The sequence below is a fragment of the Pomacea canaliculata genome, linkage group LG10 (assembly GCF_003073045.1).
Source record: "Pomacea canaliculata isolate SZHN2017 linkage group LG10, ASM307304v1, whole genome shotgun sequence".
In the NCBI taxonomy this organism is placed as follows: Eukaryota; Metazoa; Mollusca; class Gastropoda; order Architaenioglossa; family Ampullariidae; genus Pomacea; species Pomacea canaliculata.
This window is the reverse complement of record NC_037599.1, coordinates 8,616,727-8,643,967: the sequence shown is the minus strand read 5'-3', so window position 1 is coordinate 8,643,967 and position 27,241 is coordinate 8,616,727. Positions and strand designations below refer to the sequence as shown.

Here is a 27,241-nt window from a genome sequence, read left to right as displayed (position 1 = left end):
CAAGACATGGGAGTAAGTTGAAAAATGACTGTAATCAAAACATCTTTTTTGCATGCTTTTTCATTTGATCTGCATTTCTCCTTCTGACTTAGTTTCACTAATACTTGCTAAGGTCTTCTCAAGACAATTTGCTTACACATATTGTGAAAATAGTTTCTTCTTTTTGTCCTTTCCTTTTGAACTGCTGTATAACTACACATTATTATAATCTGTTATCTAGGGAAAGGTAATTATGAGCTAAAAACAAAATCAGTGTCTAAAGACTACATCAGAAATGTTACATTGCCATGTTTACTTTGTCAGGCATTGTTTATTGCCCATGGTCCAGCATTTAAAGAAGGAGTGGAGGTACCCGAGTTTGAAAACATTGAGCTCTATAGTTTGATGGCAGGTAAGAACAGTAGACCCTGTTTGTGACATAATAATGTTCAATTATCTCTGACATTTCAATGGCTTATTATTTAAAACTAAAGGCAGCAGAGAAAGTCAAAAGAATCTTAGAAAGAAAAGTAAAAAGGGAGATATCTTTTTTTAATGTTATTTTTAAGAGAATGTGAAATGTAAACATAAAAGGTTTTAAAAATGTAGAGATAGTCCCATAACCTTATTGTTTTTAGAGAGTGAGGTGCTACAAGACTTCACTTATCTCAGGACGAGCTTTTGTAAAGGCAGTGTTGTCTTGTGTCTTACCTTCCCCTTTCCTCTATCCATTCCAAAGCTGAGTGTACTGGGGAAGAAATATGCTTTTCCCATGGGTATCGAACTGGCAGTGTGCACAGTTTCATGTTTAAACTCTATTGCTATAACCACTGGGCTATCAGCTTCCCTGAGACAAATAAGTGAGCAGGTAATTTTGTTTTTTCAGATTTGTTAAATATCACTGCTTCACCTAATAATGGTACAAGAGGTTCTCTTTACCATACCCTTAAGAATCCTCCAGTTCTTCAGAAGCCACAGCAGTTTGTACAATGTCAGAGTGTACAGCCAATAGCCACCAATCAGCTTCACAGAAGCTGCAATTGCTCCATCACTACAGCGGTAATTGTCCAATAATTGTAATTGTTCAAAAAGTGGAAAAACCACCTTATTTATGTTATCTTAAAATCTTGTCAGCCAATGATGTTTGTGTTTTTATTATGTGGTCTTTAAATTTGGTTCTAAATTAATAGCAACATAAAAAAGCATTACTATTGCTATCAGCTGAAGATCAAACAGGATTTATTACTAATAGATACTTAGGAACAACATAAGATTTTTACATTGTGGTATACCTCAATTACAAAAAGCTATTGGGTCTGCTTAATCTAGAATCTGAAAAGCACATAGACTAGATTTTTGTGCATAAGATATTAACATCATTTGGGTTTACTTGCTAATGAACAAAAACATTCTACACGGATATTAAATAAGCTGTAACAGTTAAATGAAAAATTATAAAATGGTTTACAATAGAACATGGATGTAAGGTGATACAGTATCTCCTTATTTATTTATACTGTGTACAGAAATTTTAGCAACAATAATTAGAAAAAAGGAAAAATATTCACAAAGAAAAAGGAACACAAAATACTACAAATCCAGATGATGCACAAATATTCATGGAAGGGGATGAACTTATCTTTCACCTATACTAACCATTATAACCAAAGGAACTCCCCCAGTCAGATACTACCCACACCTGAAACTAAAATAGAACTTAAATTTAAAAACATGTGAGATGCCATAGGAAAAATACATTGAAATTAAAAACCTAATGAAATCATGGTTCAAAAGAAGTATATTAAACCAATGAGAAGAGTTGGGGTATTGAAGTCACTGTTGTTAATAAAAATTATCTTCCTGTGAGTATTACCATTATATACTACTATGGAATACATTACTAACAAAGAAGACTATTATACTCAAATACTGCAGTATCTGGGAAAATAAATATGCAGATACCTAGGGAGAGTATATTCTGGGAAATTTAAAGCATAAAGGACATCAATCTAAAGCACCAACTCTTTACCTGAGTGTAAAGAATAATCCAGTGCATGTACTTTATGCAGCTAAGAAAGAGAGACAGTACAGTTTAGGTAGCTAGCAGGAGAATTATTCAACTACTTGAATCATAAAGACTTTGACAGGTTTTTGTGCCAACCCCAAAGTACAGTGGACTTCTGGAACCATTGATGACTGAACAGCAATTAACATACTGCCTGAATTACACAAGCCACGTCTCTGCCTACAGTAAACCAATCAAAATGTCTCTATGGACCTCTTTTACAGTCATGGTCAGTTGCCACATATTTTTACTGTAGTGTATATATTGCTTAAAGATTTCATTTTTTTTTACAGGTTCTTGACATCAGTATTATAGTTTTTTTGCTAGCATTTTTGACTTGACTTTCATTTCTCATAAGATAGAAAGAGATTTGGATTTGAGTGGCCATAGACCATTGGAATATGAATTAAATCCAAGCGAGATGTACATTGCTCTCTGACAGCCTGAGACTGGCAACTAGCCATTGTGGTATGTCACTGTTAGAACAGCAAGATTTTCCACTACGATGTGGTGAGCTTTGTTTTGCAGCAACAGATTAATTTTTAAGTCAGATAAGCTAATGTAGCTATTTGTGTTCTACATCATAGAAGCTAGTATCATTTACCATAGTTTTCATCTTTATAAGTATTCCAGGTTGATGGCTATATTATGGTTGTTTGGTCATCTTACTGTTTAGGGTGATAATGCCAATTTGCCTGACTCTGAAAGCTGCCTTGTGCCTGACAGTAATCTGCCCACTGATGAGCAAAATACATACAAATCTTACTTTAATGCTGACCAGAGCATAACTGCTGCTCCTATTTTCCAGTAAGGTTTTCTTTTGATTTTTACCAGAAAACTATTGCTTTAGTTATATATATATAGACGCTGTTTAACCCTTAAGAGGTACTCAAAACAAGTTTCAGGCAGTCACTACAGTGCTAAGATTTTAAGTATTCACTTTTTTATCGTGTGACTGAACTGAATTATTTTTGGAGAGGATGCAGCTCTTTAAATGTATTTGGCTTTGTGTGATTGGTTAAGTGTAGATCAAGACCATGGGATGACTCCTCCAGAATGGATCACATCTACCTAGGCGGTTGAGAGGTTTCATAGCTGCATACTTAGGACATTTCATGCTGTGGATTTGAACCTTAATTAATGTTCCAGCTATAAAATGACTCTTGTAGACAGACTACCTTATAGTTTGATAGACAAATAGATTACTTTTTAGCAAAGGCATTATTGATTGCAGAATTAATCATACATTACTTCTTGCAGTGAATGATACCTGTGGAAGTGTCACCTATTCTTCTGCTGCTACACCTATGTCCATTCCTTTGAAAAATGGTATGCTGTTTTGAAGACTGATCATTTTACACTCCTGTGAAAGCAAGTGACTTCTGCAATCTGTTTATTGATCATGATCGTTTTGATAGCAAAGTTTTGGGCCTCCAATGGCAAAACTCACAAAAAGAATGATTTTCATTGATATTTCAGTTATGGAGTTACTTATGTTTCGTTTATCAGATTTGTGGTCTGCGGTGTGGAAGTTTGTCAGATCAACAGCCAATCAGACAAAGCCTGTATTAGTCACTGCTGGACCAATATTTGACTACAACAGCGATGGTTTAGCTGATGACATTCACAATCTTTCCAAGTAAGTGCTATAACCATTTTGTTTTTATCTCTGAAGATCTGTGAATCTTTGCATCAAATATTAAAGTTACAGGTTTATTATCACTTAATATTGATAAACATGACAATTTGAAAAAAAATACTTTTCAGCAATAGGACAGTCACATGGTGTTTGTGAATATTTTTGTAATTAAAGCAAAACTTGATTATGGCGGTGAAAACATGCTAGAGGAGCTTTCTGTACATTTAGAAATTGTGCATGAAATGATGAATTATGGTCTTTCCTGACAGGTTTGTGGATGATAGAAAGACAATACCATTGCCCAGTCATTACTTTGTAGTGCTTGCTCGTTGTAAGATGGATGCTCACTTGAATAACTGCGGGGAAAATCTGGATCTGTTGTCTTTTATACTTCTCAGGAACAGCCTACTAATAATCAGGTATTATAAGAGAAAGGTTAACTTTTCATTCATAGCTATTTACTAATAAAGTATTATTATTATACTATTATTAATAAAACAAGGTATAATTCTGTTATATTCTTCAAAACATATTTCACAGTCTTGCTATGGATAGAACATAGGGCCCTCCTATAACCAAGTGTTATCTAAACTTATTTTCATCTTTCTCCACTTCTCTTTTTGTGTGTTTGTGTGTGCAAGCATACAAATGCATTCATTTTTTCACCACCATAGAAAAGATTTTTTTAAAAAAAAATAGATTTAATTTTGTTAAAAAAATCAAAGAAAAGTTTTGCTTGATTACCAATGATTTAATTAAAGACAGGATCTAACCCAGAAAGTGTGCCAAGTACTTACTAACCTGCTTCACTATACAGAATGAAGAGCGCCGCCTGTTGGAAAATGTGGCGAGGGTCAGAGATGTAGAGCTCCTGACTGGACTGCAGTTCTTACCATACTTGGACCCAGCCCTCAGTGCTCGACTCAGGACACATGTACCAACTTCTCTGTGGGCTGTTACTACTACTAAACAGAATCAAACATGGCTGGAGCAGGAATGTCCTCCAAGAGGACAAGCAGATAACCAGTGTCCTTCCAAGTGAGTCCTTGTTTATGGACAAAGTCTGTAGTGTGAAGCAACCTTACATCTTGTTCCAATAATCATTCACTAAACGTTTATACTGGAGTTTATAGACCTATTTCTCTCCTAAAGATTTTGAGAGTCCTGACCTTCTCCTACTGTAAGAAGAATATTTTGTATTTATAATTAATCAAGTCAGTTTTTGAAACTGTTGACTTGACTTTTAAAAGTATTTTGGTTTCTTATGTCATTCTTAAGCTACCGACCGGTGTTACTAGTGTCACTGGATGGATTCAGGCCGGACTACTTGCACCGTGGGTTTAGTCCTGTGATTGATCGATTGGTCACCTGTGGAGTACATGCCCCGTACATGCGTTCTGTGTACCCCACCAAAACTTTCCCCAATCATTACACTATTGTCACTGTAAGTCTGCCCTAATTTATTGTGTCCTTAGTAAATGTAGACCTTGTGTTTGTTAAGTTCAAGCACCTTCCATTTTGGGGAGATATGGCAGTGGTGTAGGAATTTGAGGGGAAGTGGGGAGGCAGACAGCAGCCCCTTCAAAAAAGGTACTGAGGTGGCAAGGATGTAATCATCATTCACTGTCAGCATGGAGTTTGTCCTTCCCCCTCCCCAAAGCTGAGCAAAGTTCGTGGTAGTGAAGCTTTCCTTATTATGGTTTTAGAAAAGCTTATTGCAACCAAGTCTTTTGAAAAATGAAAGTTACTTTAAATCAAGTAGAATATTTTTATGTGCAGGGTTTGTACCCAGAATCTCATGGCATCATTGATAACAACATGTTTGATTTCAACATTAGTCAGAAATTCAGCCTCACTGGCAGCATCAAATACAACCCACAATGGTGGGGTGGAGAACCAGTGAGTCCTAATCTTTTTAATTGTAGTTAGGGAATTTATTAGATTTAAACATATATATATGTGATAGTGAATTTATTAGATGTAAACATACATTTCAAAGTATCCTCATCACACCATTATCACTGTCCTCCTTGTCCTCATACTGACAGTTGTCATTTTTTAACACCTGACAATGACTGTATTTTCTTCTTCTTAGTCTCTACAGTCATATAGGAGTTATTCTCTCTTGGTTCTGGAAAACAGCATTCTACTCAGTTATTTAGCCTTCCTTACATTTGTTATGAAACCTAATGTGTCGATGACTTATATTTTGTAGCTGCATTCACAATTTTATTATAATTCATGAGTTGATGTGTTGTAAGGTATGAAAGATGTGAGCATCAGGCGTTTATGATTCTTTTAAAATCAATGGTCCTCAGCTCTGGGTCACTGCACAAAAACAGAAATTCATCAGTGCCAGCTATTTCTGGGTTGGATCAGATGTCAGAATTAGTGGTGAGTTCATTGTGAGAAGTGTGAGGTATGACTACAAAGCATGTGTCAAGTTATTTTTCAGTCCTTGAGCAATTATAAGGCTGTATTCAATACATTTAATTGTTTGATCAATTGCTTGTGGTCCATATGTGTTTTAAGTGAGGTTATTTTGTTGACCTACACAAAGCCAGTAACAACCAGTTTGATGTGTTTGAGGGTTAAAATAGACATTATACATATCTGCATTTTATTAATAACAAGATTTACTGTATGCGGGACATAAAGAGCTTTTTCATGATTTCAGACATGACTCCAGATATCTTTGAACCATACAATGGGTATGTCCTTTTTTGTTTTTTCTTTTCTTTTTTTTTAAGCACTTTCTCTGGCAGACATTATTTATGTCATTGGCAATTTATAAGCTTACTGATTATTTTTTTTTTTTTTTTTAAAGATGAGCAAAGAGTTTGAAAGAGCTACAGATCAGTCAATATTAGTGATAGTGATATAATCAGCTGCATTGATCATGATCTATTTAAACCTCTGCTTACTTTTAAATCATGTGACTTTATTCAAGCGAAATTCCCTTTGGTGAACGGGTGGAAACAGTCCTTCGTTGGCTGACACTGCCAGCTGATAAACGACCCCATTTCATTACACTATACTTTGATCAACCAGACCATGCTGCCCATGAGAAGGGACCATTTACACCTGAAGTAGGTCTTCATAAAAGTTTTACATTTTTTCAAATTTTTATAGGTTTGTCACATTGCGATATGAATATTTGGTGCAAGAAAAGCCTTAGCAAATACTATTTGCACATTAACCAGGAAGATATTTGCTAAAACAAAAGGTTAATGTTTTCTGAGGCAGTCTGCAGAAATTTACAGAACTCATCAAACAAACAGAAAGTTACTGGTTAGAGGATGAAAGGAAGTGCCTTAAAGCATGTAAAGCAAACTGCTCTTGAACTGTACATGTAAAATAGTAACAACATGTAACAGATCAAGTTAATGTTATTGATTCTGCTGACCATCTTGTCTGCTACCTTACCATGTGAACAAGTCTTTAGTTGTGCACAGTTTTCCCGTGGCTTTTGTGAGAACATTAGTCCATGCTATTATAAAAGATGTTTAGTATTACCGTTAAGTGGAGTTCAAAGGGATCATGTGTTTTGTGGTGTTTAGTGAAGAATTTCTTATTAATAACAGTGAGGATATAATGGCATTTGTGGTCTTGCGCTACATTATCTCTCCACCAGCAAAATTGGCGACGCAAAACTGTCACCATGATCAGCCTAGCAGACCATTCTTGTATATTTCTTTTATTGACACCTTTTGTTTTCAGGTAGATGCTCAGGTAAAGCTTGTAGACACAACTCTGGGACAGCTAATGGATGGTTTATATCAGCACAATCTTCATCACTGTGTTAACCTTATGGTTGTCTCTGATCATGGTTAGTGATCGAGAAGCACAATACTATCTACATTTTATGATGTTCACAGTTCTGTAGCATTTAGCGGCATCGTTCTACTGTATCTACCATGGCTTCATGGTTTGATTAAACGCTTTGAGAGTTTTAGTAGAATAAACTCTGGGATCGACTATCATGATCATTATCTGTTGTCTAGCTTGATCACAATATTATTAAATAAAATGTAACTTCACTTCGAACACTGTTTGAATAAGAGATCTTGCTGCCTTTGTATAAACTGCTTTGGTTAATATTCCTAGTCTGGTTGCGTTGTCATTATTTCATTGAAGATTTTCATTTTTTTTTAGGCTTCTCCTCATTGTCATGTGACAAAGTAATTGCAATGCAAAATTACTTTGATAAATCCTCGTCAAACAGTCTTTACTTCTACTATGGCCCATTCGGCCGTGTGAGCAACACATATCATTATGACCTACAAACGAAGGGTGTGAAAATTTACCCTGGAACACCACCGTGTGAGTGTAGAGAGAGAGAGAGAGTGATGTTTATTGGAAGAGCTGTTTGATGCATTTAAATAGGCTTTATTATGATAATTTAGTCCTTGTTACTCTTTGAGGAGCATAGGGCCACATTTATTAAAATATTGATAATAAACTGATGATGGATTGATTCATAATGGTGATTGATTGTGGATTAATAATTGTTTTTGGTAAATGATGATGATGACAGTGATTCATGTGTCATCAAAAGGGAAAATGTGGAAGAGTGAGGCAGTGTACCTTTAACATAAGGAGCATTGGGTTACAAATATTGGGCTCAGAAAAATTAAAAACATGATGATTACATTCTGAAGCTTTATTCATTGGATAGGGTGATCAGCATGAGTAGAGTAAAACATACTTTCTTGGCTGGAAGGGTTTTAACAGGATTTCAGACAGGTCTCCTAAGGCAAGGACATGAAGGCGAAGCTAAGACTGAGAATAATGTTTAACAGTAGTGTAAATATGCATCACTCGGATTTTTGAGGCCTACAAAATTTTGTTTTATTCTTAATCAAGATTTGCCTGTAGCACTTGTTGTTCTACGACCAGTATATTTCTTGATTGTTTTATTTACATCATAAACAGTATCCATCCTGGATGTTCAGAATCATCTCAAGTGTGTGGATCATCTAAATGTTTATGCCAAAACTGATCTACCTAAGCGACACCACTATGTTAACAACAATCGAATTGACAACATTATTTTGGATCCGTCTTTGAATTGGACAGTTTCAAGGTAACAACGAAATGACAGTTGTGTAATAGAGGACATTCTAGTCTTTATCTTTAGGAAATGCTGCCCTTCTAAAAATTTTGTTGTGCCTTGTGTGTGTTTATGTGGGTATGTCTTGAAGGGATGAACAGAGACATAAAAAGACTATGAAACTGAGAAATTTTCCTTAACTTGTTTGGTCTGTTTGAATTGTGTAAAGAGCATCCTGCTTCTAGTATGTTTACCATTCTTTGCTGGAAACTTAGGTGTGGAAGCAAACTCTGGCTTCCTTCCCAACACCCAGCATTTCTGGTTTCTAGTTGATGTTATCTTTAAAAGCATTAAGAGCAAGGTTTTAAGTAGCTGATGAAAGAAGGATAGTAATAAATCATTATTTCAGTGTCTTTTAATATGTGTCTTATATTAAGATAAGTACACTTGTGAAGGTATTATTTGTGAATGCCTCGACATGTTTTCCAGACATTTCTTGCTTTATGCAAATTTGCATTACACAAAAAATTCTCGAGGAAAATAATTAAAAAATTTCCTACGCAAGCAGATTCTTATATTTTATACAATTGTTCATTGTCATGGTACAGAATTTAATATATCTGCATTTTAGTACATTTTATGACTTGTGTAGAGGTGTTTGGTTTGTATGTATGCCTTTGCTGTGATGCTAAGTGGTGATAGGGACAAATTTACAAATTTATGTAAAAATCAGTTTAAAGTCTGAAGAACTAACCGCTTTACTTAAAGCAATAACTGTTTATAGGCAAATTTGTGCAGATTTGTTTGCATAAATGCATGTCTGCTGATATGTACCTACCAACACATCTTCATATGTGCTGTAATTATAAAGTATAAACTAATTTTGCTTGTTGAAGCTCTGCAACTGACACGAAGTATTGCACAGGGGGAGATCATGGCTGGGATAATACATACAGAGCAATGAGTGTGAGTAGCAGCAATTATAAAAAATAGAGTAAAATGTTTCAGTTATTTTTATTTTTCTTAGTAAATATTTTTGAAGGAATAGAATCATTCATGTAACAATCACATTTTATTTAACAACAGACCATGTATACATTACAGTCATGTGCTAGGTCATGATGTTTGTAAACAATAAACTGTATACTTCTACTCAAAGACCCTCACACAATGACAAAATAGTTGAAAGTGACATGTCTCAACATTTTTCTCCATTATTACGTGACACATGACTGTATTCATAGTTTTTTAGCTATTCTTTTTTTAGGCTCTCTTTGTGGGCTATGGACCATCATTTCAGAATGGCAAAACAGTGGAACCCTTCGAAAACATTGAGCTGTACAACATGATATCAGGTAAAAAAAAAAATGTGTGGAAAAGGTGCAGAGTAGTTATTTGATGATACTGTACCAGAAGTTTTATACCATTTTAAACTGATGACTGAAGGACAGTTGACTTAAAAAAAATAAGTTTGACAAATAGCTTATGTAGTCAATTTGCCAGAAATCACTCTTGACTGATATATTCTTGCCCTAGGAAAAAGGGAACATCATTCACTGACTAAGATGAAATGATCGACCTCCTTAGAGCAAAATGGAATTTGAACCATTATACGATAAATGTATATCTGTTTCCGCTAGACATTAAGGCATTCAGTATTTTGAGATATGAATCTCTATTTCATGCGACATGCATTTTTTGTTTAACTTGGGAATTGCAAAATATTCAAAGATCAGCTTGCTTGAAAGAAAGGCAACAGTTTAAAAAAGATGCATTTTTATACCCCAGCCATGCTTCATGATATTCTTGATGAAGTATTTCAACAGTGTTTCTCAGAAGTATGTTTCAGTAACAAAATTTTTATTTCTTTGCTTTTTACAAAATTGAAGCATAAGCATTTTGAAATTGTTTCACAAATATTTTTTTCTTTTTAGATTTGATTGGAATGAAGCCAGCTCCAAACAATGGAACATTGGGAAGCTTGGATCATCTCCTTTGGCAAAATTTCACCCGTGGTCGAAATGCTGTTTCCTCCTACAACTCTGTGAAAAACAGTAGTGTTCCACTTGTACTGTGCAACTGCAGTTTGAAGGTGGGGGTCATGTGTGTATGCATGCAGTGCATGTGGGTGGGTGTGGTGAGTGGGTGCATACTACAAAAAAACTTTGGAAAGTCATTAAGTTGTAAATTCTTCAAAATGTGAAAGTCTTGATCCATTACTGAGGATTTCTGATTATGAAAATTTGTGAAAGGAAGAAACAAATTAAGACCCCTGATGTAGAGCCATATGCCATTGGAATAATTAGCATTCTGGAGGGAATTTGTAAAAAAAAAAACAAAAACAAATATAAACTAGTTTTAAATAAAATGATACACACTAGGTCATAGACTTTTAGTGCAACATATAAAAACAGCTGTCTTCAAGTTCTATATTTATTATATTTCATCAGTTTCTTGTGACCTGTTGTAATGTTGTGTTTATTGTTCTCTTTCTGTCTCCCTGGCCCTCACCTCCATTTACATTAGAAAAGGCTTTTTTGTACTAAAAAGGCATCTTGAGGGATTTCTCATTGCACTCATTTTGGTTTTATACCCAAGCAACTAAAGCATCTTCTCCCTCTCTCACTTTTATATATTCTTCTGCCTCATAAAACCTGATCATATTCCCCTTCCTTTTTAGATGCTTTCATTATGCTATAAAAATATGTAGACAGTGAAAAAGGAAAAGGTGTTAAATGTTAATCTGCAGCTGTCTCCCTTTTTTCCAAACATGAAGAGATGAAACATTATTTTTCAGCTTTTCCGAAACAACACAATGTGTCTTATGAGAAAAGTGGGAATATGATGATATATCTGCTTTTAATTTTTTTAACTCAAACCAAAATCATTTATAAAAATGGTAGCGTGCTTGGCTAAATAGACTGGTAATGTCTTCCGCAGGAGGAGGACATTAAATCCATCACTGAAGTCCCATTGAGTCCCATTGCTCTTCCATTTGGTATACCTCTGTTGATGGAGACACAAACTGATGTTTATATATTGAATCACTCAACTCATGTCACTGCCTACAGTACTATTCTGAACAGCCCTCTTTGGGTCTCCGCTACAGTCACATCTTTTATGGTGAGAAATTTTCTTTTAGAACAAAAGTTGACTGATTAGAATTCAGGTGTTAAAGTATTTTATTTTGATATTTCTTACTGCAGCTTTTTGTTTAGGACATTGAGGTAGAAAAACATTCATCTTATCAAAAAGTCTCTCAATTTTATTTTTTTCTTAAGGATAGTAATGGTAGTTAATAACTTTGCTTAAACCTGATAATGTATCTGTGTAATTAACTGAGCTGCTGAACTATCAATGGTTACACACTTACACTGTCAAACAGCTGAGGAGGTCAGAAACACTTGATTACAACTCCACATGTGTCATTTCTGACTCTCGTCTGCCTCAAGGATTACAGTGTAATCATGCTGTGGATGATGGCCACAATGTTACATGGACATCTCTCCTCCCATCAGGTGACTCACAGTGTAATGTTTCTAGTGAAATATGTAGAGAATAGATCTTGATTAATATTTTCACACACAACCAAAGCAATGTGAATTAAAAATGAAAGGACTTTCAGAAACAAGTAACAAACACACACACAATATTTACCACACTCTATTCTAAAAAGAATTACAAGTTTGCATGCAGGAACTTTCTAGTAAATAATTATTTTGCATTTTCCAGCTTATAAATTTGGATTAAGCTCACTGCTACTGTCCAGCCAAGTACCGCTGTTGAATGACTTTGTCAATGGTATGTACAATCATTTTTTATTATATACGATCATTTGTTTCCATTTTAATATAATCTGTTTATCATGTTTTTAAAAAAAGCTTAAATCACCACCAAGGCAAAGTTCAGAGAAAAATTTTGGTAAAATATGAATAGTGTATGAGCATTTTTATAACATTTATGTTAATAGTAATGCATTATTATTCAAAATCATGTGCCCATAAAGAGTTTTTGAATAAAATAAAATATATCCATAAAACATCTGCTGTTGTTGCTCATCCTATAATTACTACCGTTGAAGAAATCATTATCCACAAATTAAAAATTGCGTCCATTATAAGTCACAGACCACTATTTTATATCCCTGTTGAAATGCTCACAAAATTTGACAGACACAATAACTTCATTAGTCATAGACAAACAATGGAATGCAGCATTTCAACATGAAAATGCCTTTTCAAAATCCATTATTTCAATTACTTTTTTTTCCTGAAATTATTGTTTTAAACACTCTGTAGTCTATTTTCTTACTGTTTGACTTTTACAAGATACTTGGATGCCGCTGCAAGAATTTATTGGAAACTGGGTTAAAGACTATGAAAGCATGAACTACATAGCTGGTCCTGCTTATGACACTAACAGTGATGGTTTGGCTGATACATTGGACCAGATTAAGAGGTCAGGCAAAGATAAGATTTATATTTTATTTCACTTATAAGTACATGATGTGAACTATGATAAATATCTGATAATTAAGTATGTGACGAAACCATTACATTAGTGTTCCACTGTGATAGCCATGATAAATTATGTTGTATGCATTTGGTATAATGCAATGGTGAGACACTTTGATATGATGTCCTATAAAATGTATCTGCACAAACAATGCATTGTATTTTCAAGAGGCATTGCATGTAAAACTGATGCTCGAGAGCATCCATATTGTTAAAAATGTCTGCTTTCCTGAGGTGTAGATTTTCAGACTTATACCAGCTCTTCTTTCCTGCAGATCCAACAACACTGTGCCTACCCATCTTTTTGTAATTGTTGCACGTTGTGCAAACAAATCTTCAGATGTGACAACAGCTCAGTGTGCAGATGTCCAGACCTTGTCTTTTATCCTTCCACAGAAAGATTCATCCCGAGTCTTTAACTGTCAGGTACTTATATCAGAAACATTTTTTCCCCATCACTTGTGTTTTTTTTTAAACTGTTTAAAAGGTCACTGCCTTTTTCTTTCCAGTAATGCACATGATACTTACAAGGTGAATTGCAGAGCATGCTTTAATTACTTAACAGTACAATCATATAAGGTGTTGTTGCGGCCTTATGCTTCTCAGAGGAGCAACAAGCAATAAACTAACAGTCATATAAAAAAATTGTATAAAGTGGATCTATGATGTAAGTGCCACATGTGGACCATTCATTAACCCAGAATAATGCATCTTATTTTCATTTACAGTCTGCATTGCAGTATCTTGAGGACAATGAAGCTAGAGTCCGAGATGTGGAACTAATCACAGGCTTCCAGTTTTTTCCTGCCATTCCCTTCACACAAGCTGTTGCGATGCGTACATACCTACCAAGTGGCTTGTGGGAAATTTCTTCTAGATAGGTCTCACCAGGCTAGCTGTCAAGCCTTCTTTACCAGTCATAATTATCATATACCAAATAAGAGGTTATTATACAACGACATATCCCATTAACAATATGTTGTTGCTCATGGATACAGGCAAATTAAAACAAAGAAATGAACTCAAAATATTAAGAGTAAAATGTTGAAGAACACCTAGATCCCCTCATCACGAACTAATATCCCTGGACTGCTGGCAGACGATTTTTTCCAGTGAACTGCTAAAACGAGGCATTAGACAAGAAAGCTTTCGGTTTATTCACATTTCAGATTAACTACTAAAGTGAGGCATGATACAAGAAAGCTTCCGATTTTGTCACATTCTTTGCTACGGCTCGCCGAGCCTAACAAAGCGGAGAACGTCACAAGAGGCTAAGCGTTGGTCTTGGCAGACAGCAATCCACCTATACATGTCCTTGCCCACATGTATCAAGCAGATTACCCATGTGTCATTGAAATGTTTCAAATTTTAAAATGAAGACAAATTAATTGATTTGGATACTCATTGATTTGTGAACTCCTGACATTATCAAAACTGAATTCATTATCTATTGTCTGATTTTTAATGTTTGAAGGTTTTGCGGCATACATCTTTGTCATTTGATTGTGTACATGCATGAGTGTCAGAGAATGTGTGGCTGCTTTTGTTGACATACAGTACAGAATCATTTGTATACAGAGACACATTATTCAGAAATTTAAGACCATGATTTTTTTTAAAAAATATTCCCATAGATGAAAAGAAAAAAAATGTACCCTCCCTTCTATAACCTTTGACATTTTCATTCATGTTGTGTTGAGAAACTATATTGTGATTACATTTAAATGACACATATGTTTCACTGTTTTTATTTTTCCCCCATGGATATATTTTGATGTACTTTTTTTTGGTTAAATATCTATTACAGGTCTCTAACTTTAAACTTGGGCCTTTACATTAAATAGTGCACATCACCAGTGTCCATCGTGTTCATCTACACTTGCAAACTCTGTATGGTCATTTTGACTTCACTAATCACACATTCAGAGGCAAAATCATTTTTTTCAAGCCCAAGGAGTATTTTTAGCCATAACATCAGATAATAATCACTCAATACCAAAAGGGTTTGTCATGAGGTTAAGCTGAAGTTGCTCTGAATAAGATAGCTGGGCACTTAGTGAAGGAAGAAAAATAAGGACTTGTTGGAATAGGTAGGGGTGGTAAGCACCTAAATGCAGACAATCACAAAATCAGAAAAAATGTATTTAGAGGGCATTTGTACAAAGATTTGAGCAAGTCATCTTCAAAATTAGAAAGTCACACATTTCATGCTCAGTATTTTTATAATTCCAAAGATATGGTGGCATACAAAAATTATTACCAAATATACTCCTGATTTTTGTGGGAAGAAGACTAACAAGTCGGTAACCCACTACCATCTCTTTTGTGTGAATGGGGGAGAGAAAAACCAGGTAAGAAAGGCAAAACACCAGGACTGATCTCAGCATTTCTAGCAATGGACTGCAAGATCAAGGTGAAGATGAGACTTGGATTATTTTTGGAATCAAACTGAAAGCCCTTCACTAAGTCAAATTATGGGATGTAAATAAAAAAGTGTTGGCAAAATGATGCAGCTTCTGTTTCTACAGTCATTCTAGCCATAGTTTTTTTTTTTCTTGGCCTTGCAATACAGCATGAAATATTTGTTCCTACCTATCCAATAGGGCAAATAAAAAATGCATGATAAATATACAATTTATGTAAAGCCTTAGAGAAATAATAAATGTGCCATGAAGTGCAAAAGAAATTTGTTTCTTTACATGGTTTATCAAAATGGTACTCTACAATGGTTAGTGCTGGTCTACAACTATAAACTACGAAATAATACCGCCAAAAGCGGACTAAAAGTTCTTTACATAAATATGCATAGACAAAGGTGCCAAAGCACATACTGTACGTGGACTTTATGTCACTATCATTCACAAACACACACACTCATGGAGGAAGAAATTGAATTACTCGGGAAAAAAAAAAACAACCCATACAGACTGATGGCTTTCCCTGTGAACAGGAGTTGCATACAGAAGCGTCAGAGTTGGGATCCAGACCCATGACAATCGATTCTCACAGTAGCGATAACAGGCACTTTTAGCCACTACACTAATTCATGTACTTCTTGATTTACATTATATAACTGAAGGAAGTTTGGAGGTCTTTACAAGATAGTGACTTGGTTTGAAACTGCTGCAGACTATCTCACATCTAGCAATTGCAAAATGACACCATACAGCAAAGAGCAGCAGCATCTGTTAACATGGTAGATGCTATTTGGGTGTCCATGAAATATGTCAGATGATAGAGACAATGAGGACAAAAGCCCTCAGCTTCTGACTTCAACTGGTAGAATTGTGTTGATATCCTTTTGATGACATCACTTACCCATCACGTACACCTTATTGTGTTACCTACCAAACTTTATTCCTCTTGATGATGCCCATCCACTACCTGTGTTACCTATCTACACTTTACCTGATGCCTCACTGTACTCCCCTGGAAATTCACCACACTCTCAATAACAGCTTAATTTTAAATCACTGGAAACTGAAGTTGAATTGAAATTTTAAATTGAATTTTAAGTGATTAAAAAAAAATCATGTGGAGTCACCTACCAATTCTTACATCCTATTGCAATACCATAAACCTATAGCCTGATTTTCCATCACTGCACCATTCATGGCAGTAGCTGTATACTTAATTTGAGTCATGCAGCATTTACACTGAAACTGATTTGAAATTACATACATTATGATAAAAAGTTAAACAAGTTTTAACCCCAAGGCTGGACTTGGCCAACGGACCTATGAAGTTCATCAATAGTAATCCTAGTAATACATACTAATGTCATTTCTTTGAAATAATACTTAACGTTTCGTTGTCACTAGTTTTGTCAACCATTACTCCTACTTCCCTTTCCCTCAGTTCAGTACGTGGTTCTCAAAGTATTTCAGACTACAGACCACTTTGCTAAAATAAAAAAATATGGCAGACCACCAAGGCCTAATATCACTCTGTACCATTAATTTCAAATTTAAATTGCCTCATTTGTTTCATTACAATTCAAAACTTGATGTACTTTTGTGACAGTGGTATAGTAACAAGTTTACATAAAATTACATAATTCGCAAAGTTATTAAGATTTTAATGCGATGAATGTAATTGTTTTTGATGAGCTATTTAGGTGATAAACATCACTTTGCTGACATATGATGACCGTCATCCGCGGACCACCTGACTTATGCGTGTGGCCCACAAGTGGTCCGCAGACCACGAGTCCATACGCCTCGCAAACAAAATATCATGGGTACAAACTGTATTTTAGTTATTTCGCATGAACTGACAGTCTAGTGGAGGAATGCAAACTGACTGCGCCTGCAGTGTTTCAACCAATCTTTACAGATTGTACAATATACAAGTCCACAATAGTAATTTAATTGCCCTCCGCTCACGCAAAGACCAAGAATCACATCCCAAATTAATTCTGTACATACAGTATGTTTACAAGATACTATTTAAAACTCTTGCCGATCGATTTATAGTGACAACGAGATTGGTAGAGTGTCCTCTCATAGCTAATACTACTATTTAATATCCACACAGGTCAATCTAACTTTTCTCAAAACAAGTATAATAGTCCTTCAGTCGGAGTTCCGCTCAGTGACTAAGCGCCCCGAACTACGGAAGTTTTGTCTCTTACTGGCGATTGGCAACTCGTGTTGGCCGTCACCTTATTTTGTCTGTTTATTTGCCTACAGCCCACAACATCCGTCACGAACAATGAGATCGAGTCATTGCCAGTGACTAGCCCACAACATGGAGAGGCGGGAGAGTTCAGCCCGCGGAAGTTTGTAGTTACGTGACGTCACAATTACCCACAGTGCTCCGCGCACAATTTACTTTCCGTAAACCTCGCGAAGACTGACAGTCCCGTCCACTACAATGGATAAGGGCTGTCGACAGCCTCACGGAATGACGATGGGCTAGGTCACTGTTTGGTGTTCACATCGGCCAGTGTGACCAGACTGTACAAACAGACAAGTGCTTCTTAACTTGCGAATGTGCGTAGTCACGGAGGGAAAGAATCGTGTCGACAAACCGTGGCACATCTGGAGCGTCTGAGTCCACATGGCGGACTGCTTCGGAAGTGAACACGGTAATTTGAGCCTGATAAGTTTTGAGAACAGTCATGTCACCCAGCAAATGTAAATATTTGTGTCATCACTGCTATGTCAATATTTTTGAATACAAGTGTAGTCGTAATCTATTCAGATGATGCGGATATTTGAAGTGTTACCTTTCTTTCGTTATATATTATGCTTGTGGATTCACGAAGTTAAGAGTAAAGAAACTCGAAAAGATTGTAATAATGTATGCCGGAGATTTACAATCAGCCCAGTGCCTTAAGTGGCCAGAGTCTCTGTCAGCAAGGTTATACGTGTGTGATCATTCGTTACGAGAAAAATAATAACGCGAGGGTGTGTCAAACCTAACAGCATGCAAGAGGAAACGATGGCCACGACCACTTCATGGATTGCTGTAAATGTGATCGCGTTCCGCTGCAGCAGATGAGAATGGCTCGAGTTAATGTGAAATGATTCTTTTGCAAAAACTGGATAGACTGAGTTTGACTGAAACTGTTGAACGTTGCTGAACACACATTTACATGGGACGCTTTGTGATGGCAATTCTGCTGGAATATTCTATGCACAAAATGTCTGCTGTTACCAGACAAAGCAATGGGTAAATTATGTTTCTAAATTACGAACACTCTGCTGACATTCGTCACTGTTGATCTCATTCTCTGCTGATGACTGTTATCAAATAATAATATGGCTTCAGCAAAAAAATTGGCAACACAAGTGCGACGCACATCGTCAAGTCCAAGCAATCGACAGGTTTCACAAATTTTTTATTCAGTATCACCTACACCTGCTAATCGTCCAGAAAAATGTGATGATGCTATGCAAAAATCTTCATGTGCTGCTACAGGTTCTCAAGAAAATGCAGTCACCATTTCAGCACACCCATGTACCCAGCAGCCATCTCAGCTGTCACCTCAAGTTCACATTTCTGAAATTAGAATTGAACTTGGGGCACCAGCATGGGCAGATGAAGCAGACAGTGACAGCTCCAGCAGCAGTGATGGTGCAGCAACAGTGAAAGGTGTAGAGCAAACAACTCCTAAAAAATGTCCGCCAGTGCCAGAAGCTGATGTGCAAACAGACAGTGAATCTAGTAGCAGCACTAATGCTGAAAATGGAACTAGTAAGCCTAGTTACAAAGATGAATTAGTAGACGCCAGCAAGCAGGATCAAAGTAAATGTCCAGCAGAGATAAAGATAGAACAACCATCCCCTGTTTTGCTGCGAAGGTTTAAAAGTGCATCAGTTAGGCCCACTACACCAGAGTCTCTTAGTCCACGGTCATCCTTGCGAGAGCACACACTTACTTCTACTCCTGTAAGAAAAATTCGCATGTACGAAAAGCAACCTTTATCACGTACAGGACTGCATCGAGAACTGGCCTTTGATGACAGTGTGGAGACATCTTCATCATCTCCAGAGCTGTCAGCAAGTATGGAAAAGTGTCGTGCAGAATTACTGAGTGATGACAGTCATAGTGAACCCAGGCTAAGAGATTTTGCAGATGATCAACTAGAACTGATGCCAGTTCCAATCAACAAACAGCTGCGTATCATCACATCTGTAGATCGTGCACTCAATCCAAGGAGACGGTGCTTGTCCATGTCCTCTAAGCCAGATCGTGTCTTAGGCTATGGGCGTTCCTCTTCAGAGAATCTTGAACATGTTGTGTTTTTGGATTTCCTGAAGAAGCACAAAATGGCGCCTTACCTCAACAACTTCCCATCTAGCATGACCATGGCAGACTTCAGGTGAGCAGAAAGATAATGTTAAAAACTATTCAGGTTGTCTGGTTTGTTAAGTCAGAATGTTTTAATTTAGGTGAACGCCTTTATATGAGCATTAAATATGAGTTTGTGAGTGATATTAGTATGCTTTAGTTTCTTTATAGAATAAAATAAGCAAAATATCAAGAGCACTTTATAGAGCAGTTTTGATAGAAAACAGGTAAATGGTTACATAAATTTAAGTGTGATTTAGGTACCTACTGACCCAAATGATTTAATGAAGTAAATTATTTTATAAAAGGTATGTACTTTTTTCAGTAGCCTTTTTGTTTGTTGTTGGTAAGAGAAACTAACTTATACTAAATATCATTTTTCAAATAATGCACACTTTGTTAAAGTGAGACCTCTAAGACATACTTTTTACTTCATTTATATGAGATAAAAAGTAATAATACACGTTTTTTTAAAGGTGTGAAGTATTCTTTTTGAAATAAATACATAGACATTCTGGTATTTGTGTGTGTGTGCAGACTGGTTACAGAAGAAGAGTTGTTAGAAGTGTATGGAGTATCAGACGCAGAAACTAGGAAAAAGATAATGAACATTGTGGAAGTGGCCAAGGAGGAATATGAGAGTGATATGGATTCTTCGGTGAGTTTTCTTTTCTTTTTTTTTTAAAAATCATGCTGATTTTCACGTTCTGATGGATACTGCTTTTAGATTTACACAGAATGTTTCAGGTAGTTTAGAAGGTAAACTACACTTTCCTTGTAGTGTCAAAAATTAATTTATGCCTAGTATATCACATGAATAAACTTATATTCCACTCCCTGAAGTGCAGTTAACACTGCAAAACAGGATCAAGCTCTAGTTGTGTGATTGCTTAGGTTTCTATTTGTGTGTCCTGTGCATGAGAGAGAACTATTGTAATACTGTCTGGTCTGACACGAGTTTGTAAAGGGTCTGGTTGAAGGGTATTATCAACCTGATGGAGTATACTTTGTGGTATAAGCTATTAATCCCAAGATTCTGAGTAAAATGGCTTATGTTTTACGCTCATCGCTCATCGCACAATGTAAGCTTTTGAACATTGACACTCATGTGTTTTTATTTTTGAGAGTGGGATAAAAGATCTTCCCGAGACGTCATTATTACTAGCCTCTGTTGTAACTGCTCCCTCTGCAGCCCTCAGTGACTACATTATTAACATCAGGTGCTACACAGTCTAAAATCTAGGCCATTCCTGGTGTGCTTCTCAAACAACAATGCAAAAAGAACTGCAGTATGTTTTACTGTCAGAACCTGTTTGAGCTTAAATTGCATTTCTCATTAGCCTTTAGTACAGCCAAAATTCAGCCTTTAATCCACATTTCTGCAAAAATGTGATCTATATGGCTCTACAAAAACTGTCAACTTTTGTGTCCTATGATGCCTAGAGAGTAGGCTACATTACAGCTGGTGACTGTAATAAAATGGCAAACTGGCTGGTCTCTAGCTGTGAACAAACTTCTCTTTAATAGAGCTTTTGTTCATTTCACAGCTAGCTAGCAGGCAAAAGAATCAGATTAAGCAATGTTTTAGTTGCTACCTCTTGTTAACAAAATATAGGTCTTTGGAGTTGTTTTTCTAGTGATGTTAGAAGAACAACACTGGTCCCCTTTTACCTTGATAATTGGTGTATCAAAGATTACTTCTAGAACAATCATTTGTGTTTGTTACCAGGAAAGAAGTAGAAATCTCTGATGTCCTATTTACACAAGATGGCCAACCATCTGTCATGAGTGTATTTGCATTTATTGGCTATAACTGCTGGATATGAAATTGGGCCTTCAGCTAACTTGTCTTTCTCTAAAGGTTGTCTATGCATCTTGGTGAAAGGCTTATTGTTGAGCTGGCATTGGTTTGGCAGGGAATGGGGGGGGGGGGTCCTTACTTTTGTTTTCTAGAATTTTATTTTGAAAGCTATGTTGCAAAACATCTGGCACTAGCTCTCTATCACACACATGCAGGAAACCTATTTGATGCTCTTGCGGCAATACTGATTTTTTTTTTGCCTTAAAATTGCTTCATCACACCTGATTATTATGATATAGGTTTAATTTATGTCCTCTATCAGCCAATATATGATTCTATTACATTTGGTGTGGCTAAAAGATTGGTGGTGCATATACTTTTAGCTACTAATTGAGCCACATTTCATGTATTGGGCTCATTATTAAAATCCATAAATAAAAACAAATCCCAAACACTGTCTTTCCAGTTAACATTGAAAATAGTAATTTTGCTGCAGATTTCAAATCATTTTGCATTGTGCATAACAGGTTTTCTTCCATATAAAGGAAGATAGTATAAAACTTATTTTTGTGTGTTGCATGCTAATATGCATGCGGTGGTAAATCTAGCAAATCCTTAATTTGAATTGTTTTGAACCTCTCTGTATCATCTATATAATCTTCATTGAAAACAAAGCGGATAAATAAAGTGTGCATTACATTTATAGTAATAGCTGTACCAAGAAGCTAACTGTCAAGAGTCATAATATAAGTATATACAGTGAGGCCCAGCCGTGAGCAAATGGTAAAAATAAGAAACATACCCCATCAGATAGCTTGTCATTCTGGGAAAAATTACTCTCTCTCCACACACTCCTTTGTGAGCGCATAACATTGTCCCTTGTAATTAGTCACATCTGTGTGAGAGCTTTGTGTTTCTTTGCGTTATCATTGTACTGTTTTCTGAGTAATAAAAATGTGTAGTAATGCTAGTAGCTCAAAAAAGTCATTCATGTAGGAAATAGGTATACATGGGATTCACTGTTTTATGCAAATTTCAGCTTACTCAAGGGGTCTTGGAATGTATTGATCGCAGGTGTGTGTGCAAATACATTGACAGGTTTTCCTTATTGGAATGTGATTAGGAAATAAAGGGATGTGCATCTTTATGTTCTTATCATTGGATATTATGCAGCTATACTCATGCTCGTTGACAGTATGCATTTCTAATGGGTGAATGGCTCTGAATAACAATAATGATGAGAACTTAAAACATAAATCATCACAACTAAGATAGATTGCACTCTCTGGACAGACCATTAAAGATAAGTGAAATAATGCTGTTAACAACATTTAAAAGGGCCTGCTTATTTTGTTTATGACCAAAATTAATATCAGGATAATTTTAATAAGCAGATGCCTAGACTTCTTTGGTTGGGCATGGTGGACAGCATATGCTCAAGCAAGTTATGGGAAGAAATTAGAAATAGGTTGCATCCATCTTTGTGTTCTGATATATACATAGAGGGTCATTATATCTTTGATAAGGCACTTGTTTTTTTAACCTGTTTTAGCTTCGAGTATTATTAACATTATGAAGTAATTATAAATGTGTGAAGTCATTGCTGGGATGTCAGCAGGACATTTGACAGGCACTGGTTAGGCCTCTTACTCTCAAATTACAGATTGCTGGATTATTCCCCTTGGTCCATGTTTGGTCATTTCTCTCTGTGCTTAGTTTCATGGTAAGAACGATCAACGAAGCCACCTTTCCACAAAAACCACAGATACAACTGTTGAATGTCCTGTACATTCATTCTGTTTGTCCCACATCTTCCAAGCTGTACATTGTTATCAAAATTGCATTAAAGTATGCCAGTACAGTCTGTGTTTTCTGCAGTCTTTCTTACAATTTTTATTCAGGCAATAGTAGCCCATAAGCTTGTTTTGCATTGTGATTTAGAACTCTGTGTGTGTGCATATGCTGTCACAGTGGATGGAGAGAATGAGGTCAAACAGTTGCATAGAGTTTTGGAAGCTGTGATGAATTGGACTTTTTAACCCAGCAGAACCATGTTTTCCTGGAGACTATTTAATGTGATGCATTAAAAATAATCTTGTTCTTTCATTGTTGTCCTTTACTTCAGGTGCAGTGTATGAAAGTGTAGGTACAGGGTGGGGGGGGTCACACTTTTGTTCTGCTTGAAGACATACATATATACTGACACCATGGAAAGATTCTGGTTATAAAGAATTTATCATTTTTATAACTTTTTCTGTTCCTTTTGTTCACAATAAAAGACGTGAACATGATTTATTAAGTAAAGTTTTCACTGAATTGACAGGAATTAGCTGTGACATTCCAACAGTGACTGATTGCAACATGCTGACTCTAACTATACAGTAGCCCCACGTCATCCCAGAAAGGAACTTATTTTATCTTTTGGTGGGGTTGGGTTGCTAAAGGCCAGAGGTCTTTATATTGACTGCAATAATATTAGAAAGTGCTTAAAACCTGGTCATTTCGTAAGAGTTTTACTACCAATAATCATTTCAGGAATAAGTGAGAGATTGTGTTTGTCCCTTTTATCCTCCACTACTATGTAAGCATTGCCCCTCCCCTCTAACCCTTCAGGAATTGATATGCCCAAGAGGCACCTTGTCTTCTCTCATCAGAACTCTGTATTAAGTAGAGAATCTTTCAGCAGATCAATCAGCCTGAGACATTGTCCGTCTCCTCTCATGAATCTAGAGTGCTAGCTATTATATTTGATACCCTTAACGGCACCACATAGCCCTATAGAAGCGGGTTGTGTTGGGTGGTTTATGTGGGTGTGTGCTAGGGAAATTTTGCTGTTTTGCATCAACTACACTTAATTTTGGAATATAGATTATTGTTTGTGTTACCATTTTAGGTAAATACTCACCCTCTCTTCGCCAAAAAAAAAACAAACTGCATTATTTATAAGAGAAAGGGGTGGAGACGAGCAGCGAGTAATTGCAGATGGAAACAAAAGATTAGCATAGGATTCACCGATTGCTGACAAAGTTTTCTGAAATTTTTTTCTGGTTCAGCAGCAGCTTGAATATGCAGCAAAACAAAGAGTTGTAACCTTGTTGGAGGGGAACATTGCAATTTTGTCAGCTTGTGTCTGTAACTGTGTAACGTAGCATAGACGCATGTTAAAATTTAAAGGCTTGCTTCACACACTAAACTCTGGGTGGTCGGAGGAAGAGGGTATGGACAGACACGTTTGTCTGTGCCAGAGGCAAAGAACTGGACGGGGTGTAAAATTTATTGAGTGGCAGTGCATACAAGGGCAGGAGAACATCTGTGCGAGCGGAGGTGACTGAGGAGGGTGGGTAGGGAAGGAGCAGCGGAGAACGGGAATAGACACCACGGCGCCAACAACAACGGCTCCAGCTCTTCCAGGAGGCTGGACGTCTTCGACCCAAGAATTGGCCGCTTGCGAACGCCTTGTCCCCTCCCCTCGCCACTTTTTTGGGCGCAGTTAACGTTATTACTGCACCGGGAGTCGACGTTACCCTCAAGATTAAACAAGCGGGAACTGCCTGTTCTTTACTTCTTCGCTGAACACCATTGCTACTTCCTATGCAAGACAGCGATTGTTTTGGGTGGGCCAAGAGGTGGCCAGTTTGATTTCATGTCGGCACAAGCAGATAAGTAAGGTAGTTTTTTTTCTGTTTCTGTGGGATGAAAATAGCAGGCGGTTACATCATTAGTGGGTGGTGCGTCAGAGGCGCTTTCTTACAGACAGGCGGGAATAGAAAGGATGCAGGTGTTTTCCTTGGCACGTGTGAATAGAGCTAGTGTCCATGTTTGTGGCAGTGTTAGATTGATCACTTGTTGAGGTTGTTGTAAAAACGTGGCATTAATCTTAAAGTTAAGAAGTTGTTGTGGCTTTGAAAGTTTACTTCAGTACAGTACCGAGAACACAGTTTCTGTTTTCAACTTGTGCCCTAAATGTTTTGTTGAGATTCAGCGGTAATGGACTGTTGTCTTGGATTAGGATTCTCTCGTAATGTAAGCGCAAACCTTAACTATGTTTTCAACTCGTTGTTTTGTCACTATTCACCCAACACTGATACTGTGCCAGACGCGGGTGGCGACATCAGGTGAATGATGCATAGCGGGGAATCATAGGGGTGGGTGGTAGGAGTCCCTTTCTTCCCTGTGGCAAGACGCGGGGCTGGCGAGCTGGTACATTTTAGATATAGAGAGATAGAGTGAACAATTGTCAATTGTTCATGACGAATTTTTTTTTTAAAGTTCCCTAGTATATATCTTGATATCAGCATGGAAAATGTGAATTTAATCGAGAAAGTTCTGAAATTTGTTGAATACAGTCGGTGTTGTTTATTATTATCTTCGACTGTACACATTTCTTCATCACCTTGAGATTACTGCGATGCAGTTAACTGTACCAAGCTAATCTGTCTTTGTTTATGTGCGGGTGTGTGTGGAGGGGGGAGGGCGGGGGAGTCTTTTCCAGGCTCGTGTACCTGTGGAGGAGTGAGTGGAAGTCTTGCGGTTAAGTGGTTTCGACGGGCTCGTTCAACGGGTGAGAAAACCGCGGGGCGCCACTCAGCTGGTGGCAGGGGAAGCACGAGCACAAACGCAGCGCATCACTTCTGCCTGACAGGCACCTGCCTGTCGTTAGCGCCAGCGACGTAATCGCCACGTTCTGGCACGGGACGCGGAGGAGAGCGCGTTGCCAGAGGTCGCGCCCGCAAAACGTCTTCTTCTCACTCCAGCATTATTGTCCGACTTGAGTGCGCAGATAACACCGGGTGTTATTGCTTTCCACTTGCGCATTTGTTTTCCTTGATTCCCGAGAAGAGAGAGTTGGGAAGGGGAGGGGGAGGGATGCTGGGTTGGATGTGAAGTCTTGACGTTAAGACCGACATTTTTGGCTTCCTTGAAATGGTTCTCAAGCATCAAGTGGCTGCTCAGACCAAACGTAGCAAAGTCGACTTGCGGTTGAACCCGGCGACTTCATGGTTTTCTAGGCACCTTACACGCAGCTCAGCGTGGCATGCACACTGTTCCAAACGACGCACAATGGCCCATGTTTACATGTGGACGTGCCAGTTCGCACACGCACACTTAAAAAAAAAATTACTATACGTTGTCTTTCAAAAAGTAAAATATAATTTTAATTATGTCTGCAGGTTTGCTCACCATTTACAATGAGTGAGCGGACCAGAGATGTCGCGTTGTTTAAATAACATTTGTCCTCGGTTACCGTGTCACTGTGCTTCCACGGAAAGCTAGTTGATAACAAATTCGATGTAATTACATCACGGCTGTAATCTTGTAAATTGCGAAACATCTCGCATTGTAAAGTAAAAGGAAATTGCCTGTTCGGCTCCAGCACCGATCGCGTTGCTTA

At 37.0% G+C, this 27,241-nt stretch overlaps 2 protein-coding genes across 2 annotated transcripts in view; both read left to right on the top strand.

Moving 5' to 3' along the window:
* Positions 1 to 15,932, top strand: part of LOC112573685 — a 36,816-nt gene extending 20,884 nt beyond the window's left edge. The window contains exons 29-52 of the mRNA XM_025254264.1: positions 304 to 391; positions 866 to 1,038; positions 2,721 to 2,851; positions 3,279 to 3,373; positions 3,554 to 3,683; positions 3,953 to 4,102; positions 4,461 to 4,721; positions 4,962 to 5,127; positions 5,463 to 5,582; positions 6,002 to 6,077; positions 6,361 to 6,394; positions 6,634 to 6,772; positions 7,404 to 7,512; positions 7,839 to 8,006; positions 8,619 to 8,769; positions 9,633 to 9,702; positions 10,004 to 10,091; positions 10,671 to 10,828; positions 11,677 to 11,859; positions 12,122 to 12,254; positions 12,469 to 12,537; positions 13,065 to 13,194; positions 13,526 to 13,676; positions 13,979 to 15,932. Coding sequence (XP_025110049.1) covers positions 304 to 391; positions 866 to 1,038; positions 2,721 to 2,851; positions 3,279 to 3,373; positions 3,554 to 3,683; positions 3,953 to 4,102; positions 4,461 to 4,721; positions 4,962 to 5,127; positions 5,463 to 5,582; positions 6,002 to 6,077; positions 6,361 to 6,394; positions 6,634 to 6,772; positions 7,404 to 7,512; positions 7,839 to 8,006; positions 8,619 to 8,769; positions 9,633 to 9,702; positions 10,004 to 10,091; positions 10,671 to 10,828; positions 11,677 to 11,859; positions 12,122 to 12,254; positions 12,469 to 12,537; positions 13,065 to 13,194; positions 13,526 to 13,676; positions 13,979 to 14,131 — 3,126 coding nt within the window. The 3' untranslated portion in view covers positions 14,132 to 15,932. The remainder of the gene's footprint in view (positions 1 to 303; positions 392 to 865; positions 1,039 to 2,720; positions 2,852 to 3,278; positions 3,374 to 3,553; positions 3,684 to 3,952; positions 4,103 to 4,460; positions 4,722 to 4,961; positions 5,128 to 5,462; positions 5,583 to 6,001; positions 6,078 to 6,360; positions 6,395 to 6,633; positions 6,773 to 7,403; positions 7,513 to 7,838; positions 8,007 to 8,618; positions 8,770 to 9,632; positions 9,703 to 10,003; positions 10,092 to 10,670; positions 10,829 to 11,676; positions 11,860 to 12,121; positions 12,255 to 12,468; positions 12,538 to 13,064; positions 13,195 to 13,525; positions 13,677 to 13,978) is intronic.
* Positions 15,933 to 18,042: 2,110 nt separating this feature from the next.
* The window catches only part of LOC112574318 (microtubule-associated serine/threonine-protein kinase 3-like), a 58,539-nt gene continuing 49,340 nt past the window's right edge, over positions 18,043 to 27,241 (top strand). Inside the window, 2 exon segments of the mRNA XM_025255325.1 lie at positions 18,043 to 20,079; positions 20,586 to 20,706. Coding sequence (XP_025111110.1) covers positions 19,016 to 20,079; positions 20,586 to 20,706 — 1,185 coding nt within the window. The 5' untranslated portion in view covers positions 18,043 to 19,015.